This window comes from Somniosus microcephalus, chromosome 3 (assembly GCF_052327205.1).
Source record: "Somniosus microcephalus isolate GS21.2 chromosome 3, FLI_Smic_1.0, whole genome shotgun sequence".
Lineage (NCBI taxonomy): Eukaryota > Metazoa > Chordata > Chondrichthyes > Squaliformes > Somniosidae > Somniosus > Somniosus microcephalus.
This window is the reverse complement of record NC_140989.1, coordinates 272798987-272818316: the sequence shown is the minus strand read 5'-3', so window position 1 is coordinate 272818316 and position 19330 is coordinate 272798987. Positions and strand designations below refer to the sequence as shown.

The 19330-nt window shown below is 45.1% G+C and overlaps 1 protein-coding gene across 4 annotated transcripts in view; it reads left to right on the top strand.

Moving 5' to 3' along the window:
• The window catches only part of LOC147121953 (uncharacterized), a 138348-nt gene that overhangs the window by 101823 nt on the left and 17195 nt on the right, over positions 1-19330 (top strand). For 2 of the 4 annotated variants that reach the window (XM_085982544.1, XM_085982542.1), the window contains exons 15-17: positions 1474-1644; positions 2385-2510; positions 3556-3634. In XM_085982544.1, the coding sequence (XP_085838670.1) occupies positions 1474-1644; positions 2385-2510; positions 3556-3634 (376 nt within the window). Of the gene's footprint in view, positions 1-1473; positions 1645-2384; positions 2511-3555; positions 3635-5695; positions 16925-19330 lie in introns of those variants that run through there. The other 2 variants (XM_085982545.1, XM_085982543.1) reach the window with 2 other exon arrangements.

Sequence of the window (19330 nt, the reverse complement as noted above, 5' to 3'; positions counted from 1 at the left end):
CCAAATGCATCGATGGTACCACCACCACGAACAGAGCCAGTTCCCCCTGGACCCCTTCGTCAAGAGGAAACCATCGTAGCAGAGTCAGATACTCTGAGTACTGCTCTGGAGCAGCAGGTGGCTCTACCACAACCAAGCAGGGACTTGACTGTAAGACATTCACCAAGGTCCCACAAGCCGCCAGAGAGATTGATAACGACCTGCTAGATTCGTTCAGTATGGACTATCGTTAAAGGAGTTTCCTTATGGGACTTTTTAAGAATGTTGTTAAGAAATTAATGTTCAACTTAAGAGGGGAGAGATATAGTAATCTGGGATGTAATGTTTAAGTTATCCACCAGATGGAGCCAAATATTAAGGGTTCACATTCACCAGTATTTAAGATAATGGGTCATGTATTCAATGTCCTGGTACACCAGTTAATACGGTAATGTGGCATTGCATTATGGGTATGACTCAGAGGTTGATCTTCCATCTTGTGCTCGTGCAATAAGAATTGTGTGCCTTGCCTCCAGCTTGTAAGAGATATGTTTCTCTGCTACACCGTGTAAATAAACAGTTGGGTTTTGTTCCTAATATCTCGCTTCTCTCGGTTTCTGACTTTACCACTCGGATATCACAGATGGTCTCAATCTTAAGAGACAAAGAAGTCCATGAACTCCTCACACTTATTATCGGAGGTGAAAGTGGAGGAGACAGGGAAGAGGGGTTTAAGAAGACGGTTAGCAGTAGAGAATAGGAGCCGGGGTTTATCTTTGCATTCCAGAATGATTCTGGAATAGTGAGGAATTTTGGCAGACGAGAGCAGGACCCGATAATGCTTTATGTGGTCCAGCTAGATCTGGTGGTGAATGGCTAAACCAGTTGTCCGCCATATCCATTCAAGGCCATATCCATTCAAGTCTGCATCCCTTGGACTTAAGGGGGCGAAGATGAGGGCCGTACCAGGGGGAACGGCCAGGGTGAGAGAGAGAGTAATGGTTTTAGTAGGGACTAGGGCATCAAAGGTGCTGGTATGATCTACTTCTACTATCAGCAGCCTACTCTTAGATTCCATTGGATCATGGGCTCACAACACAAAACTATTCACCTATTTTGGTACAAATTACAGTTAATTTACAGTCTCAGTCATGGCACAAGTTAAAACTTAGGATTCAGAAAATAGATCAGGCAGAAAGTTTCCATTCAAAAGGAATAACCAGGAGTTGTGGAATTAATTCTCAGCGAAGGCCTGTGAAGTGGACAGAGACCATTAGATGTGTTTCTGAGAGGTGATTCAGATATAGGAAGGAGATGCACAATCTAACAAAATCCTAAATGCATTCTTTATAAATCTCCTCCATGCCGACGAGATTTTTAAAAAGGGGAACAGGCTTGTTGGGCCTCATGGTCTTCGTCTGTTTCTAAAAATTCTTGTGTTCTTATTCTCGTATGCCACGGAAATCTTCTTGCTATTTTGTGCGATTTACTCAGGAACAGCTGGAGTTGGAGTACGGAGACCTGAGCGAAACTGGTTACTGCAACCAATTGTTTGGAGCGTGCAAGCAGGTGATCAAGGAGCAACAGCTAGCCAGGAGCACGGGCCTTGTTCTGGGCAGTGGAACTGGTCTCATGTCCTTCCTGTTAACCAAGTTGTTTTGCAAGGTGACATTTTAATTGATCTTACATTTTAGAATTCCAGATCAATAATTTTTTTCCCTTCCTGCCCCCTTCTGAAGTTACTGAATCCTGTTAGATATCTATGGGTACCAGCTGTCACCCTGAACCTTACCCACGTGACCATTCTTCATGTGTGAGCCTAGACAATGGGGATTTACAGTCCTATCAGACATGGAGGGCATCACAGCCGAGCGTGGCCCTGTCCTCACCTGATGCCCAAACATGTTGCAGTTTACAGCAGGAGAGGGAGCCTTTGTTGGCTTTTCTTGTTGCTAATCCTAGGTACTGAGGCCTATTATATTGACCCTACTCTCAACCCAGTTGGGAGCAGCTAACTGATCGCAGGCCAGGGACTGAACCTGGGACACCCCCACATCCCCACCTGGTTTGTAGGGCTGAATACCACACGAGGATGGGCATTTCCCCTTTGAGGCTTCTTGCAATCTCTGCCATTGTTATTATTAACTCAAAGATTTCCTCTGTGTGCGATGTATAATAGAATCGGAAATGTGTTTATAAAGAACGTTTTTACAATTTTGTTGCACGTTGAGGAAATCTTTCCCCCCGCCCACCTCATATGAGTAACTGTGGTGAAAACCCCCATATCTGAACATGATGCTGCAGTGATCCAGCGCTTCCTCAATGTGATATATTGTCCCACAATGCGCATTGGGTAACCAGCCACGTTATGAGCTAATTAGTTTTTATTTATTTTCTTTCACTAGGTGATCGGGGTAGACTACAGTGGAAGGTTTGTTGATACAGCACAGCAGCTAAAATGTTCAGGACACCAAAACTCTGAGGTCAAGGTTCCAGATTATTTGGACAGGGACAAGGTGGTGTTCAAACAGGTAAACATTTGGAATGTTGCAAACACATTCCTTGTGTTTTTCTTCATGATATAAATGTGGCGGTCATTGAGCTTTTGAGATAAAGGCTTTTCAGAATATGTAAAGGCCCATTCCCTTTTCATAGATCAACCCACCTACCTACCTTCTCACTATCTCTCTGGATCCGTTCCCTCCTCAGAAATCCATCCAATTGTTTCTTGAACCCATTTAACACTGCCCATTTCTTTGGCTTTCCCTTATAGCTTGTTCCACAACGCTATTGATTTTTGTGTTATAATGTTCCGCTTGATTCCTTACTCCAAGCCATTTGTATTCTTTGCCTTGGAGAACAATTTGTCTTCCTACTGCCACCCTGACTGAGAGCAGCTAACTCAGCACATACTCAGTGAGTGAGTGAGTGGTCAACCTATGGAACAGGCTCCCTCAGGAGACGGTGGAAGCAGTTAGTATTGATTTCATTCAAATGCAAATTTGATACATTTCTTTCAGAAAATAATATTTTGGGATACAGTATATGAGTAATTTGAGACATGACATATGGTAAGTGTAGCATGCTTGAGAGGAACAGGTGACTTTGGATATAAGGTTCCCAAAGCTTTCCATCACAGGGGTTTCCCTCGCCTCATGTCTGGGTCTGTTTTAGACTAACTGATAGAGATTGATTGCCATGATTAGTCAACAACTCCATTATTGTTGTATCATGCGACTACCAGGCTGGTAGAAGGCGAACTAGATGAATCTTGGTCTTTTACCGGCTAGCAATTCCTGTGTTTAACCTTAGGCCTTCCTGATTTGTATGGTCGTTTCGCTGAGTAGTGCATTTACCCACTAAGCCATCAGGATGCTATTGGGAGCATGTCTCATATTAGCACTTTCTTTGAAGGCACAGCAAGAAAATTGAGACATTCAAAATTGCTAAACTATCTCTAGAAAACACTGGAACAAACTATAGGAATGTAAACTAGCAGAGTTCTCCCATGACTGTTGATAAAGCACTTTTCGAACCATTTGAAGTAATTGTTTGTGTGCATGTTCAATTTTGTAGCTAACATGGATTCCTAATGAAGTCGGACATCATAGTTTTATACTTCTCGATTTCCTGGATCGTACCCTTAATCCCTCAGGTAAAAACATGTGATGTGCTGCATTTTAATAAATGCCTTAAAGAAAGTAAAGGCTTGAGTAGGGCACTGAAACATGCTATTCTGCTAAATTTTGCCTTTTTTAAAATCATGTTAAGGAATTTTTGTCTCATAGAAAATGGCTGCAAATTAAAGGTCACCTAGCTGTGACCTCTGAAAAAATGTTTTAAAACGCTGCTCATTTCTATAAATACTGAAAGATCTTTTGAGGATTGGAACTCTGTCATTCTTGTAGTAAACTGAAACTGTATTACATCTCTGTAGAGATGCTGTGTGTTCACCTGCAGTCGAAGTATGATGGAACACGTTCCATTTACCTATGATTTGTATCTCAGAAATCCTTTCTGTAACACACACATGACTTGCAATCTCAGCATTTCTAATCTTTAAAAAAAGTAATCTCCAGGTCTCCCCTCCTGCCTGAGGGTGCTGACTGGGATCCAGCTGGGATACATTTCCCACAAGAAGAGGGAAAAAACCTATTGGACCAATAGTTCTCTTAAGAATTTTTTTTAAAAACCTATAAATTCCTGGCCTTGCATCGCTCAACAATTTGGAGCAAAACCGATCTTGTGCACAACATTGTGCTTCAGCTTGTTGTGACAGTACAGTGGTGCACTGCATAATTTTACACACATATTTGTTATTGAGTACATCGTGTAATATTTTGGAAGATTCTCCGATAACTGCATTGTTTTCACAAGCACAAGGAGGTTGCTTCACCCCCCACTGCCCCCCACCACCCCCCCCCCCACACAGTTACTGTATAACAATCAATCCTATTCCAAAACAATTGTTTAAGCATCAATAGCTTTTTGCTAGAGGCCTGTTCCATAGATTTACTAACTTATGTGTGTGGGTTGGCGGGGGGGGATGCGGAAAATTTCATCCAACCTCTAGTTTTTTTTAAGGTGTTTTAGTTTTAAGCCTGTGTACATACGAAGGTATCCTTTGTCAAGGGTCGGCACCGGTTTGCCAGTGGTGCTCATCAGATGTATATGAGAGGAGACCGTTCCTCACACCAGAGACCTGGGGAAAATAGAACTGAAAATCGGTTTCCCAGCTCACAGACCTTTCATTGTTAAGAGGATGCGCTAATTGTGGCTTTAAACTGGCACCATTCATAGACCTAGCTCTTGAAATATCTTAAATGGGGTTTCAATTAAAATCCAATTGGAATCTAATGAAATTATGAAACATTATGCACTTACCATCTGTCCAATAGTTGGCCCAGCATGCTTTTTAGTGCTGTTGTATTTTTTAATTCCCCGATAGACTGATGGTCTGGGAATAAAAAGGCCTTATAATGCAACAGGCCATCGACACTCACTGTCTAAACCCCACACGTGCAAAGTGGCCAGTGAGGTGAGCTACTAGGGGGCTGCTCCAGGTTGTGGAGTCTTACGGCAGCGTGACTCGCTGTCTTCAGGAGAGAAGTGATAAGGAGAAAGCAGCAGGAGATTTGGAGAAAGAAACTCATATATTACATATATCTGTAATTGAAACACCATACTCCAATACTTTAAATTTGGGTTTTGAACCCTGCTACACGTACTTTTGGGTCCATACTTTTATTCTTCTTCTCTAATCTCAAAGAGCAGGATGCCACTGCCCTAACTTGACTTTAACAGCTTCCAAGATGTGGTCCCTTTTCCTGATGCCAGGCTCAGTGTAACTCCTGTGTGCACATGAGAATGTTGGGTGGCCATAGGGCAACGCTCAGCTGTGATGGTGAAATAACCGCCAGTTTTCACAGTCTGGGCTCACACGAGAAGAATGGCTAAATATGGGAAGCACCGAAGTAAGAGTTGGCATCTTCAGGAGAGGAAGGAAGAAAATTGGTCAGAAACACACATGAAAAGTAATGAATAATAATGGAGAGGACACATCTTTGGACTTTACTTTACAATATATGCGAATTAGATTTATAAATATTTTGATTTTGTGCTGATTTCTTACTTGTTCCATACTTTAGGACAGCGTGTGTTGAATTCTGGCATTTGTTTACACATTTTCACTTCATGTTTTCTTTCCTTTTTACAGAACTAGTCAATCTTCCCTTCAACTCTCTCATAAAACAGTAATACCATTTTGAGTTAGGCTTGTCTTAACTGAAAATCACACCAAAGATTTATCTTCCCTGAAAATCCCAGCAGAGATTTGTCTTCCCTGCAAGTCCCAACAAAGATTTATCTTCCCTGCAAGTCCCAACAGAGATCTATCGTCCCTGCAAATCCCAGCAAAGATTTACCTTTCCTGCGAATCCAAACAGAGATTTATCTTCCCTGCAAGTCCCAGCTGAGATTTATCTTCCCTGCAAGTCCCAGCAGAGATTTATCTTCCCTGCAAGTCCCAGCAGAGATTTATCTTCCCTGCAAGTCCCAACAGAGATTTATCTTCCCTGCAAGTCCCAGCAGAGATTTATCTTCCCTGCAAGTCCCAACAGAGATTTATCTTCCCTGCAAGTCCCAGCAGAGATGTATCTTCCCTGCAAGTCCCAGCAGAGATGTAGCTTCCCTGCAAGTCGCAGCAGAGATTTATCTTCCCTGCAAGTCCAAGCAGGGATTCATCTTCCCTGCAAGTCCCAGCAAGGATTTATCTTCCCTGCAAGTCCCAGCAGAGATTTACCATCCCTGCAGATCCCAGCAGAGATTTACCTTTCCTGCAAATTCGAACAGAGATTTATCTTCCCCGCAAATCCCAGCAGAGATTTATCTTCCCTGCAAATCCCAGCAGAGATTTACCTTTCCTGCAAATCCAAACAGATTTATCTTCCTTGCAACTCCCAGCAGAGATTTATCTTCCCTGCAAGTCCTAACAGAGATTTATCTTTTCTGCAAGTCCCAGCAGAACTTCATCTTCCCTGCAAGTCCCAGCAGAGATTTATCTTTCCTGCAAATCCAGAGATATATCTTCCCTGCAAGTCCCAGCAGAGATTTACCTTTCCTGCAAATCCAGAGATTTATCTTTCCGGCAAGTCCCAGCAGAGATTTATCTTCCCTGCAAGTCCCAGCAGAGATTTATCTTCCCTGCAAGTCCCAGCAGAGAATTATCTTCCCTGCAAGTCCCAGCAGAGGTTTATCTTCCCTGCAAATCCAGAGATTTATCTTCCCTGCAAGCCCCAGCAGAGATTTACCTTCCCTGCAAGTCCCAGCAGAGATTTATCTTGCCTGCAAATCCAAACAGAGATTTATCTTCCCTGCAAGTCCCAGCAGAGATTTATCTTCCCTGCAAGTCCCAGCAGAGATGTATCATGCCTGCAAGTCCCAGCAGACAGTTATCTCCCCAGCAAGTCCCAACAGAGATGTATCTTTCCTGCAAATCCGAACACAGATTTATCTTCCCTGCAAATCCCAACAGATTGATCTTCCCTACAAGTCCCAGCAGAGATCTATCTCCCCTGCAAATCCCAACAGAGATTTATCTTCCCTGCAAGTCCCAGCAGAGATTTACCTTCCCTGCAAGTCCCAGGAGAGATTTATCTTCCCTGCAAATCCAAACAGAGATTTATCTTCCCTGCAAGTCCCAGCAGAGATTTCTCTTCCCTGCAAGTTACAGCAGAGATTTACCTTCCCTGCAAGTCCCAACAGAGATTTATCTGCCCTGCAAATCTCAGCAGAGATTTACCTTCCCTGGAAGTCCCAGCAGATATTTAACTTCTCTGCAACTCCCAGCAGAGATTTATCTTCCCTGCAACTCCCAGCAGGGATTTATCTTCCCTGCAAGTCCCAGCTGAGATTTATCTTCCCTGCAAGTCCCAGCAGAGATTTATCTTCCCTGCAAGTCTCAGCAGAGATGTACCTCCCCTACAAGTCCCAGCAGAGATTGATCTTCCCTGCAAGTCCCAGCAGAGATTTATCTTCCCTGCAAGTCCCAGCAGAGATTTACCTTCCCTGGAAGTCCCAGCAGATATTTAACTTCTCTGCCACTCCCAGCAGAGATTTATCTTCCCTGCAACTCCCAGCAGGGATTTATCTTCCCTGCAAGTCCCAGCTGAGATTTATCTTCCCTGCAAGTCCCAGCAGGGATTTATCTTCCCTGCAAGTCTCAGCAGAGATGTATCTCCCCTACAAGTCCCAGCAGAGATTGATCTTCCCTGCAAGTCCCAGCAGAGATTTATCTTCCCTGCAAGTCCCAGCAGAGATTTATCTTCCCTGCAAGTCCCAGCAGAGATTTATCTTCCCTGCAAGTCCCAGCAGTGATTTATCTTCCCTGCAAGTCTCAGCAGAGATGTATCTCCCCTACAAGTCCCAGCAGAGATTGATCTTCCCTGCAAGTCCCAGCAGAGATTTATCTTCCCTGCACATCTCAGCAGAGATTTATCTTTCCTGCAAGTCCCAGCAGAGATCTATCTCCCCTGCAAATGCCAACAGAGATTTATCTTCCCTGCACGTCTCAGCAGAGATTTATCTTTCCTGCAAGTCCCAGGAGAGATTTATCTTCCCTGCAACTCCCAGCAGAGATTTATCTTTCCTACAAGTCCCAGTAGAGATCTATCTTGCCTGCAAATCCCAACAGAGATTTATCTTCCCTGCAAGTTTAAACAGAGATTTATCTTCCCTGCAAATCCAGAGATTTATCTTCACTGCAAGTTTAAACAGAGATTTATCTTCCCTGCAAATCCCAAGAGATTGATCTTCCCTGCAAGCCCCAACAGAGAGTTAGCTTCCCTGCAAGTCCCAGCAGAATTATCTTCCCTGCAAGTCCCAGCAGAGATTTATCTTCCCTGTAAGATCCAGCAGAGATTTATCTTCCCTGCAAGTCCCAGCAGAGAATTATCTTCCCTGCAGGTCCCAGCAGATAATTATCTTCCCTGCAAGTCCCAGCAGAGATGTACCTTCCCTGCCAAGTCCCAGCAGAGATCTTTCTCCCCTGCAAATCCCAACAGAGATTTATCTGCCCTGCAAATCTCAGCAGAGATTTACCTTCCCTGGAAGTCCCAGCAGATATTTAACTTCTCTGCAACTCCCAGCAGAGATTTATCTTCCCTGCAACTCCCAGCAGGGATTTATCTTCCCTGCAAGTCCCAGCTGAGATTTATCTTCCCTGCAAGTCCCAGCAGAGATTTATCTTCCCTGCAAGTCTCAGCAGAGATGTACCTCCCCTACAAGTCCCAGCAGAGATTGATCTTCCCTGCAAGTCCCAGCAGAGATTTATCTTCCCTGCAAGTCCCAGCAGAGATTTACCTTCCCTGGAAGTCCCAGCAGATATTTAACTTCTCTGCCACTCCCAGCAGAGATTTATCTTCCCTGCAACTCCCAGCAGGGATTTATCTTCCCTGCAAGTCCCAGCTGAGATTTATCTTCCCTGCAAGTCCCAGCAGGGATTTATCTTCCCTGCAAGTCTCAGCAGAGATGTATCTCCCCTACAAGTCCCAGCAGAGATTGATCTTCCCTGCAAGTCCCAGCAGAGATTTATCTTCCCTGCAAGTCCCAGCAGAGATTTATCTTCCCTGCAAGTCCCAGCAGAGATTTATCTTCCCTGCAAGTCCCAGCAGTGATTTATCTTCCCTGCAAGTCTCAGCAGAGATGTATCTCCCCTACAAGTCCCAGCAGAGATTGATCTTCCCTGCAAGTCCCAGCAGAGATTTATCTTCCCTGCAAGTCCCAGCAGAGATTTATCTCCCCGCAAGTCCCAACAGAGATGTATCTTGCCTGCAAATCCAAACAGAGATTTCTCTTCCCTGCAAATCCGAAGAGGTTGATCTTCCCTGCAAGTCCCAGGAGAGATCTATCTCCCCTGCAAATCCCAACAGAGATTTATCTTCCCTGCAAGTCCCAGCAGAGATTTATCTTCCCTGCAACTCCCAGCAGATTTATCTTTCCTGCCAAACCCCAACAGAAATTTATCTTCCCTGCAAGTCCCAGCAGAGATTTACCTTCCCTGCAAGTCCCAGCAGAGATTTATCTTCCCTGCAAATCCAAACTGAGATTTATCTTCCCTGCAACTCCCAGCAGAGATTTATCTGCCCTGCAAGTCCCACCAGAGACTTGCCTTCCCTGCAACTCTCAGCAGAGATTGATCTCCCCTGCAAGTCCCAGCAGGGATTTATCTTCCCTGCAAATCCCAGCAGAGATTTATCTTCCCTGCAAGTCCCAGCAGAGATTTAACTTCCCTGCAAGTCCCAGCGGAGAATTATCTTCCCTGCAAGTCGAACAGGGATTTATCTTCCCTGCAAGTCTCAGCAGAGATTTATCTTCCCTGCAAGTCCCAACAGGGATTTATCTTCCCTGCAAGTCCCAGCAGGGATTTATCTTCCCTGCAAGTCTCAGCAGAGATTTATCTCCCCTGCAAGTCGCAGCAGAGATTTATCTTCCCTGCAAGTCCCAGCAGAGATTTACCTTCCCTGCAAGTCCCAGCAGAGAATTATCTTCCCTGCAAATCCAAACAGAGATTTATCTTCCCTGCAAGTCCAAGCAGAGATTTAACTTCCCTGCAAGTTCCAGTAGAGATTTATCTGCCCTACAAGCCCCAACAGAGATTTAGCTTCCCTGCAAGTCTCAGCAGAGATTTATCTCCCCTACAACTCCCAGCAGGTATTTATCTTCCCTGCAAGTCCCAGCAGAGAATTATCTTCCCTGCAAGTCCAAACAGAGATTTATCTTCCCTGCAAATCCCAAGAGATTGATCTTCCCTGCAAGTCCCAGGAGAGATCTATCGCCCCTGCAAATCCCAACAGAGATTTATCTTCCCTGCAAGTCCCAGCAGAGATTTAACTTCCCTGCATGTCCCAGCAGATTTATCTTTCCTGCTCAATCCAAACAGAGATTTCTCTTCCCTGCAAGGCCCAGCAGAGATTTATCTTCCCTGCAAGTCCCAGCAGAGATTTATCTTCCCTGCAAATCCAAACAGAGATTTTGTTCTCTGCAACTCACAGCAGAGATTTATCTGCCCGGCAAGTCCCAGCAGAGACTTGCCTTCCCTGCAAGTCGCACCAGAGATTTAACTTCCCTGCAAGTCCCAGCAGGGATTTATCTTCCCTGCAAATCCCAGCTGAGATCTATCTCCCCTGCAAATCCCAGCAGAGAGTTACCTTCCCTGCAAGTCCCAGCGGAGATTTATCTTCCCTGCAAGTCGTACAGGGATTTATCTTCCCTTCAAGTCTCAGCAGGGATTTATCTTCCCTGCAAGTCCCAGCAGAGATCTATCTCCCCTGCAAATCGCAACAGAGATTTGTCTTCCCTGCACATCTCAGCAGAGATTTATCTTTCCTGCAAGTCCCAGCAGAGATCTATCTCCCCTGCAAATGCCAACAGAGATTTATCTTCCCTGCACGTCTCAGCAGAGATTTATCTTTCCTGCAAGTCCCAGGAGAGATTTATCTTCCCTGCAGGTCCCAGCAGAGATTTATCTTCCCTGCAACTCCCAGCAGAGATTTATCTTTCCTACAAGTCCCAGTAGAGATCTATCTTGCCTGCAAATCCCAACAGAGATTTATCTTCCCTGCAAGTTTAAACAGAGATTTATCTTCCCTGCAAATCCAGAGATTTATCTTCACTGCAAGTTTAAACAGAGATTTATCTTCCCTGCAAATCCCAAGAGATTGATCTTCCCTGCAAGCCCCAACAGAGAGTTAGCTTCCCTGCAAGTCCCAGCAGAATTATCTTCCCTGCAAGTCCCAGCAGAGATTTATCTTCCCTGTAAGATCCAGCAGAGATTTATCTTCCCTGCAAGTCCCAGCAGAGAATTATCTTCCCTGCAGGTCCCAGCAGATAATTATCTTCCCTGCAAGTCCCAGCAGAGATGTACCTTCCCTGCCAAGTCCCAGCAGAGATCTTTCTCCCCTGCAAATCCCAACAGAGATTTATCTTCCCTGCAAGTCCCAGCAGAGATTTATCTTCCCTGCAAATCCAAACAGAGATTTATCTTCTCCGCAACTCCCAGCAGAGATTTATCTGCCCTGCAAGTCCCAGCAGATTTATCTTTCCTGCCAAATCCAAACAGAGATTTATCTTCCCTGCAAGTCACAGTAGAGATTTAACTTCCCTGCAAGTCCCAGCAGAGATTTACCTTCCCGGCAAGTCCCAGCGGAGATTTATCTTCCCTGCAAGTCTCAGCAGAGATTTATCTCCCCTGCAAGTCCCAGCAGGGATTTATCTTTCCTGCAAGTCCCAGCAGAGATTTATCTCCCGTGCAAGTCCCAACAGAGATTCATCTCCAGTGCAAGTCCCAAGAGTTTTATCTTCCCTGCAAGTCCCAGCAGAGATTTACCTTCTCTGCAAGTCCCAGCAGAGAATTATCTTCCCTACAAATCCAAACAGATTTATCTTCCCTGCAAGTCACAGCAGAGATTTATCTTTCCTACAAGTCCTAGCAGAGATTTATCTTCCCTGCAAGTCCCAGAAGAGATTTACCTTCCCTGCAAGTCCCAGCAGATATTTATCTTCCCTGCAAGTCCCAGCAGGGATTTATCTTCCCTGCATGTCTCAGCAGAGATTTATCTCCCCTGCAAGTCCCAGCAGGGATTTATCTTCCCTGCAAATCTCAGCACAGATCTATCTCCCCTGCAAATCCCAGCAGAGATTTATCTTCCCTGCAAGTCCCAGCAAAGATTTATTTTCCCTGCAAGTCCCAACAGAGATTTATCTTCCCTACAAGTCCCAGCAGAGATTTATCTTCCCTGCAAGACCCAGCAGAGATTTATCTTCCCTGCAAGTCCCAGCAGAGATTTATCTTCCCTGCAAGTCCCAGCAGAGATTTATCTTCCCTGCAAGTCCCAACAGATATTTGGTTCCATGCAAGTCCCAGCAGAGATGTATCTACCATGCAAGTCCCAGCAGAGATGTATCTTCCCTGCAAGTCCCAGCAGAGATGTATCTTCCCTGCAAGTCCAAGCAGGGATTTAGCTTCGCTGCAAATCCCAGCAGGGATTTATCTTCCCTGCAGATCCCAGCAGAGATTTACCTTTCCTGCAAATCCGAACAGAGATTTATCTTCCCTGCAAATCCCAGCAGAGCTTTATCTTCCCTGCAAATCCCAGCAGAGATTTACCTTTCCTGCAAATCCAAAGAGATTTATCTTCCCAGCAACTCCCAGCAGAGATTTATCTTCCCTGCAAGTCCCAACAGAGATTCTTCTTTCCTGCACGTTCCAGCAGAGATTTATCTTTCGTGCAAATTCAAAGATTTATCTGCTCTGCACGTCCCAGCAGAGATCTAGCACCCCTGCAAATCCCAGCAGAGATTTATCTTCCCTGCGTGTACCAGCAGAGATTTATCACCCCTGCAAGTCCCAGAGATATATCTTACCTGCAAGTCCCAGCAGAGATTTATCTTCCTTGCAAGTCCCAGCAGAGATTTAACTTCCCTGCAAATTCCAGCAGGGACTAATCTTCCCTGCAAATCCAAAAAGAGATTGATCTTTCCTGCAAGACCCAACAGAGATTTATCTTCCCTGCAAGTCCCAGGAGAGGGTTAGCTTTCCTGCAAGACACAGCAGAGATTTATCTTTCCTGCAAGTTCTAGCAGAGATATATCTTTCCTGCAAATCCAGAGATTTAAATCCCCTGCAAATCCCAGCAGAGATTGTCTTCCCTGCAAGTCCCAGCAGAGATTTAACTTCCATGCAAATCCCAGCAGGGACTTATCTTCCCTGCAAATCCAAACAGAGATTTATCTTTCCTGCAAGACCCAGCAGAAATTTATCTTCCCTGCAAGTCCCAGCAGAGATTTATCTTTCCTGCAAGTCCCAGCAGAGATTTATCTTCCCTGCAATTTCCAGCAGAGATTTGTCTTTCCTGCAAATTCAAACAGAGATTTCTCTCCCCTGCAAATCCCAGCAGAGATTTATCTTCCCTGGAAGTCCCAGCAGAGATCTATCTCCCCTGCAAATCCCAACTGAGATTTATCTTCCCTGCAAATCGCAGCAGAGATTTATTTTTCCTGCAAGTCCCAACAGAGATTTGTCTTACCGGCAAGTCTCAACAGAGATTTATCTTCCCTGCAAATCCCAGCAGAGATTTATCTGCCCTGCAAGTCCCAACAGAGATTTATCTTCCCTGAAAATCCCAGTAGAGATTTATCTTCCCTGCAAGTCCCAGCAGGGATTTATCTTCCCTGCAAGTCCCAGCAGGGATTTATCTTCCCTGCTAGTCCAAGCAGATATTTATCTCCCCTGCAAGTCCCAGCAGAGAATTATCTTCCCCGCAAATCCCAGCAGAGATTTATCTTTCCTGCAAATCCAGAGATTTATCTTCCCTGCAAATCCCAGCAGAGATATTTCTTCCCTGCAAGTCCCAACAGAGATTATATTCCCTGCAAGTCCCAGCAGAGATTTATCTTTCCTGCAAATCCAATCAGAGATTTGTCTTCCCTGCAATTCCCAGCAGAGATTTATCTTTCCTGCCAATCCAATCAGAGATTTGTCTTCCCTGCAAGTCCCAGCAGAGATTTATCTTCCCTGCAAGTCCCAACAGAGATTTATCTTTCCTGCAAGACCCAGTAGAGATTTATCTTTCCTGCAAGTCCCAGCAGATATTTATCTCCCCTGCAAGTCCCAACAGAGATTTATCTTCCCTGCAAATCCCAGCAGAGATATTTCTTCCCTGTAAGTCCCAACAGAAATTTATCTCCCTGCAAGTCCCAGCAGAGATTTATCTTTCGTGCAAATCCAATCAGAGATTTATCTCCTGCAAATCCAAACAGAGATTTATGTTTCCTGCAAGTCCCAACAGAGATTTATCTTTCCTGCAAGTTCCAGCAGAGATTTATCTTTCCTGCGAATCCAAACAGAGATTTATCTACCCTGCAAATCTCAGCAGAGATTTATCTTCCCTGCAAATCCCAACAGAGATTTATCTTTCCTGCAAGTCCCAACAGAGATCTATCTTCCCTGCAAGTCCCAGCAGGGATTTATCTTCCCTGCAAGTCTCAGCAGAGGTCTATCTCCCCTGCAAATCCCAGCAGGGATTTATCTTCCCTGCAAGTTCCAATAGAGATTTATCTTTCCTGCAAGTCCCAGCAGAGATTTATCTTTCCTGCAAATCCAAACAGAGATTTATCTTCCCTGCAAATCCAAACAGAGATTTATCTTTCCTGCAAGTCCCAACAGAGATTTATCTTTCCTGCAAGTTCCAGCAGAGATTTATCTTTCCTGCGAATCCAAACAGAGATTTATCTTTCCTGCAAGTCCCAACAGAGATTTATCTTCACTGCAAGTCCCAGCAGAGATTTATCTTTCCTGCAAGTCCCAACAGAGATTTATCTTTCCTGCAAGTTCCAGCAGAGATTTATCTTTCCTGCGAATCCAGATATTTGTCTCCCCTGCAAATCCCAGCAGAGATTTATCTTCCCTGCAAATCCAAACAGAGATTTATCTTTCCTGCAAGTCACAATAGAGATTTATCTTCACTGCAAGTCCCAGCAGAGATTTATCTTTCCTGCAAGTCCCAGCAGAGATTTATCTTTCCTGCAATTCCTAGCAGAGATTTATCATTCCTGCAAGTTCCAGCAGAGATTTATCTTCCCTGCAAGTCCCAGCAGAGATTTATCATTCCTGCAAGTCCCAGTATAGAATTATCTTCCCTGCAAGTCCCAACAGAGAATTATCTTCCCTGCAAGTCCCAGCATAGATTTATCTTCCCTGCAAGTCCCAGCAGAAATTTATCTTCCCTGCAAGTCCCAGCAGGGATTTATCTTCCCTGCAAGTCTCAGCAGAGATCTATCTCCCCTGCAAATCCCAGCAGGGAATTATCTTCCCTGCAAGTCCCAGCAGAGATTTAGCTTTCCTGCAAATCCCGGGAGGGATATATCTTCCCTGCAAATCCAAACAGAGATTTATCTTTCATGCAAGTCCCAACAGAGATCTATCTTCCCTGCAAGTCCCAGCAGGGATTTATCTTCCCTGCAAGTCTCAGCAGAGGTCTATCTCCCCTGCAAATCCCAGCAGGGATTTATCTTCCCTGCAAGTTCCAATAGAGATTTATCTTTCCTGCAAGTCCCAGCAGAGATTTATCTTTCCTGCAAATCCAAACAGAGATTTATCTTCCCTGCAAATCCAAACAGAGATTTATCTTTCCTGCAAGTCCCAACAGAGATTTATCTTTCCTGCAAGTTCCAGCAGAGATTTATCTTTCCTGCGAATCCAAACAGAGATTTATCTCCCCTGCAAATCCAGACAGAGATTTATCTTTCCTGCAAGTCCCAACAGAGATTTATCTTCACTGCAAGTCCCAGCAGAGATTTATCTTTCCTGCAAGTCCCAACAGAGATTTATCTTTCCTGCAAGTTCCAGCAGAGATTTATCTTTCCTGCGAATCCAGATATTTGTCTCCCCTGCAAATCCCAGCAGAGATTTATCTTCCCTGCAAATCCCAGCAGAGATGTAGCTTTCCTGCAAATCCCGGGAGGGATATATCTTCCCTGCAAATCCAAACAGAGATTTATCTTTCATGCAAGTCCCAACAGAGATTTATCTTTCCTGCAAGTTCCAGCAGAGATTTATCTTTCCTGTGGATCCAGAGATTTATCTCCCCTGCAAATCCCAGCAGAGATTTATCTTCACTGCAAATCCCAGCAGAGATTTATCTTCACTGCAAATCCAAACAGAGATTTATCTTTCCTGCAAGTCCCAACTGAGATTTATCTTTCCTGCAAGTCCCAGCAGAGATTTATCTTTCCTGCAAGTCCCAGCAGAGATTTATCTTCCCTGCAAGTCCCAGCAGAGATTCATCTTTCCTGCAAGTCCCAACAGATATTTATCTTTCCTGCAAGTTCCAGCAGAGATGTATCTTTCCTGCAAATCCGAACAGAGATTTATCTTCAACACAAGTCCCAACAGAGATTTATCATCCCTACAAGTTCCAGCAGAGATTTCTCTTCCCCGCAAATCCCAACATAGATTTACCTTCCCTGCAAATCCCAACAGAGATTTATCATCCCTGCAAGTTCCAGCAGAGATTTATCTCCCCTGCAAATCCCAACAGAGATTTATCTTTCCTGCAAATCCCAAGAGATTTATCTTCCCTGCAAGTCCCAACAGAGATTTATCTTCCCTGCAAGTCTCAACAGAGATTTATCTTCCCTGCAAGTCCCAACAGAGATTTATCTCCCCTGCAAGTCGCAACAGAGATTTATCTTCCCTGCAAGTTCCAGCAGAGATTTACCTTCCCTGCAAGTCCCAGCAGAGATTTATCTTCCCTGCAAGTTCCAGCAGATTTTCATCTTCTCCACAAGTCAATACTTTTTAAATTTTGCTGTACTGTTTAAAAAGACTTCAAAATGTAACCTACTTTAGTGGGAAAATAAGCCTTTTAAATTGTGGTTTAGTTATTTATCTATTTATTTATTTATTTGTTCATTTATTTAATCATTAATTTATTTATTTAAAGCATAGGAAACAAGAATTTAGCACCTAAATGTTTAAAACATTACTTAGGCCACAGCTAGAGTGCTGTGTACAATTCTGGTCACCACATTGCAGGAAAGATGTGATTGCACTAGAGTGGGTACAGAGGAGATTTACAAGGATGTTGCCAGGACTGGAGAATTTTAACTATGAAGAAAAATTGGATAGGCTGGGGTTGTTTGCTTTGGAGCAGAGGAGGCTGAGGGGAGACTTGATTGAGGTGAATAAAATTATGTGGGGCCTAGATAGAGTGGATAACAAGGACCTATTTCCCCTAGCAGAGTGGTCAATAACCAGGGGGCATAGATTTAAAGTAATTGGTAGAACGATTAGAGGGGAGTTGAGGTGAGCTTTTTTCATCCAGAGGATGGTGGGTGTCTGGAACTCACTGCCTGAAAGGGTGGTAGAGACAGAAATGCTCACCACATTTAAAAAGTACTTGGATATGCACTTGGAAGTGGCATAACCTACAAGGCTACGGAGCAAGTGGAAAGTGGGATTAGGCTGGATAGCTCTTTGTCAGCCAGCACAGACACGATGGGCTGAATGACCTCCTTCTGTGCTGTAAATTTCTATGATTCTATGAATTCTACTTGTTTTTATTCCTGTTGCCGAAATATTTACTCTATAAAAATGAATTATTTTTGGGCCCCTGCCACTGCCATTTGATTTGGTGATGTCATGGTAAATAAATGTTAAACTTTTCTGCCTAAAGCAATGAGATTGCTCTACAATCGATGATTGAAAGTTAAAAAAAACAACAAATACAGCTGGCTGCTGGTGCAATTTCAGCCTGTTAGAAATGAAAACCTCAAACTTGCTTCCCAATAATAGACAAAAAGGGCGCAATCTTGCCAGCCCTGGGGAGGTGGGTATGAAGGCGGGACTGCTGGGAAAACGGCAGAATCTGGGGGCAGGTGCCCATCCTGCCCCCAACCCACCTCCGTGCCATCTTCCCAGGAGGCGGGTAGCCAACCCGCGCCGGGTCCCGTCTCCTCGAGACAGGAAGGGGATTACAGCCACTTAACTGCCTGTTAACAGAGGCACTGGCTTCCCGACGTCGGGAAACCCCGCCAGGGTCACCGAGGCGAGCAGTGGGTTTGCGGGAGTCGGAGGGGTGCAAAAGTGCACTGTTGTAGGAATGTCTAGTTCCTATCCAAAGACTGAGGTCCATTCAGGCGCTTAAACAAAACGAAGTTTAATGGAAACTAACAGGTTTAAACAAGTAACTGCAGGAGACCATCGAGTGTAGGTCTATTCAGTTCGGAGGCTCCACGAGGACTGCTGGCTGGCCCCGTGGTTGACGTCATGACGTCATCACGTTCTTCCCGCCAGTGGGGGATCACGTGATGTACGGCGTGACATCATCACGTTTACCCACGCTGTTAAAGTGATCACGCTCTATACAAGTAAACAGTACAATTAAAGATACAGACTCAGGCTGTAGCTAACATGTTGTTAAAGGGAATTATATACAAACAGTTTGAGTCCTTTAGTGGCTCCGCCACATGCGCCCCCCCAGAATTGTCTTTAACAGCAAAAGTGAGACGGCGAGGAGGCCTGACAAGCCTGTCCGAGCGACTCCTATAACCCTGAAGCGGAAGCTGATGGCCGGTGGTTGAGCTGTCGGGCGGTTGTGGTGGAGCTGGCACGGTGACTGTGGGCGGTCGGCCCCGTTTTGGCGGTTGAGCGATTTCGACTGGGCTGTCCAGGTCTAAGTGCGCCGGCTTCAGCCGGTCAACCGATATGTGGTCCGGTTTACCTCCGATATCGACCGAAAAGGATTTGTCTCCCGGCTCTATGACGCGGAAGGGACCAGTGTAAGGAGGCTTGAGTGGGTCCCGGTGAGTGTTGTGGCGGATAAACACGTACTCGGCGCTTTTCAGCTCAGTTGGGACGTGGGAGCTCTGTAAGCTGTGATGCGACGTAGGCACTGGAGCAAAACATCTGGCCGCTTCCTGGTGGCTGACGAGTTGCTGGGATGCAGACCATGGCTCTGTTGGAGACGGGAGGAAATCCCCTGGTACTCGTAGAGGTTGGCTATATACGAGTTCCACCGAGGAGGATTGTAAATCTTCTTTAGGCGCCGTACGAAGACCCAAAAGGACCCGGGGAGTCTGTCCACCCATCCCGCGCCTTGAAGACTGGCCCACAGAGCGGCTTTGAGCGACCTGTGGAATCGCTCGCACAGGCCGTTCGTCTGTGGATGATAGGCGGTGGTGCGATGTAGTTTGGTGCCGAGCCCCTGAGCCACAGCGTTCCAGAGCTCAGAGGAAAACTGCGGTCCACAATCGGAAGAGATGTCCGCTGGTACGCCGAAACGAGCAACCCAAG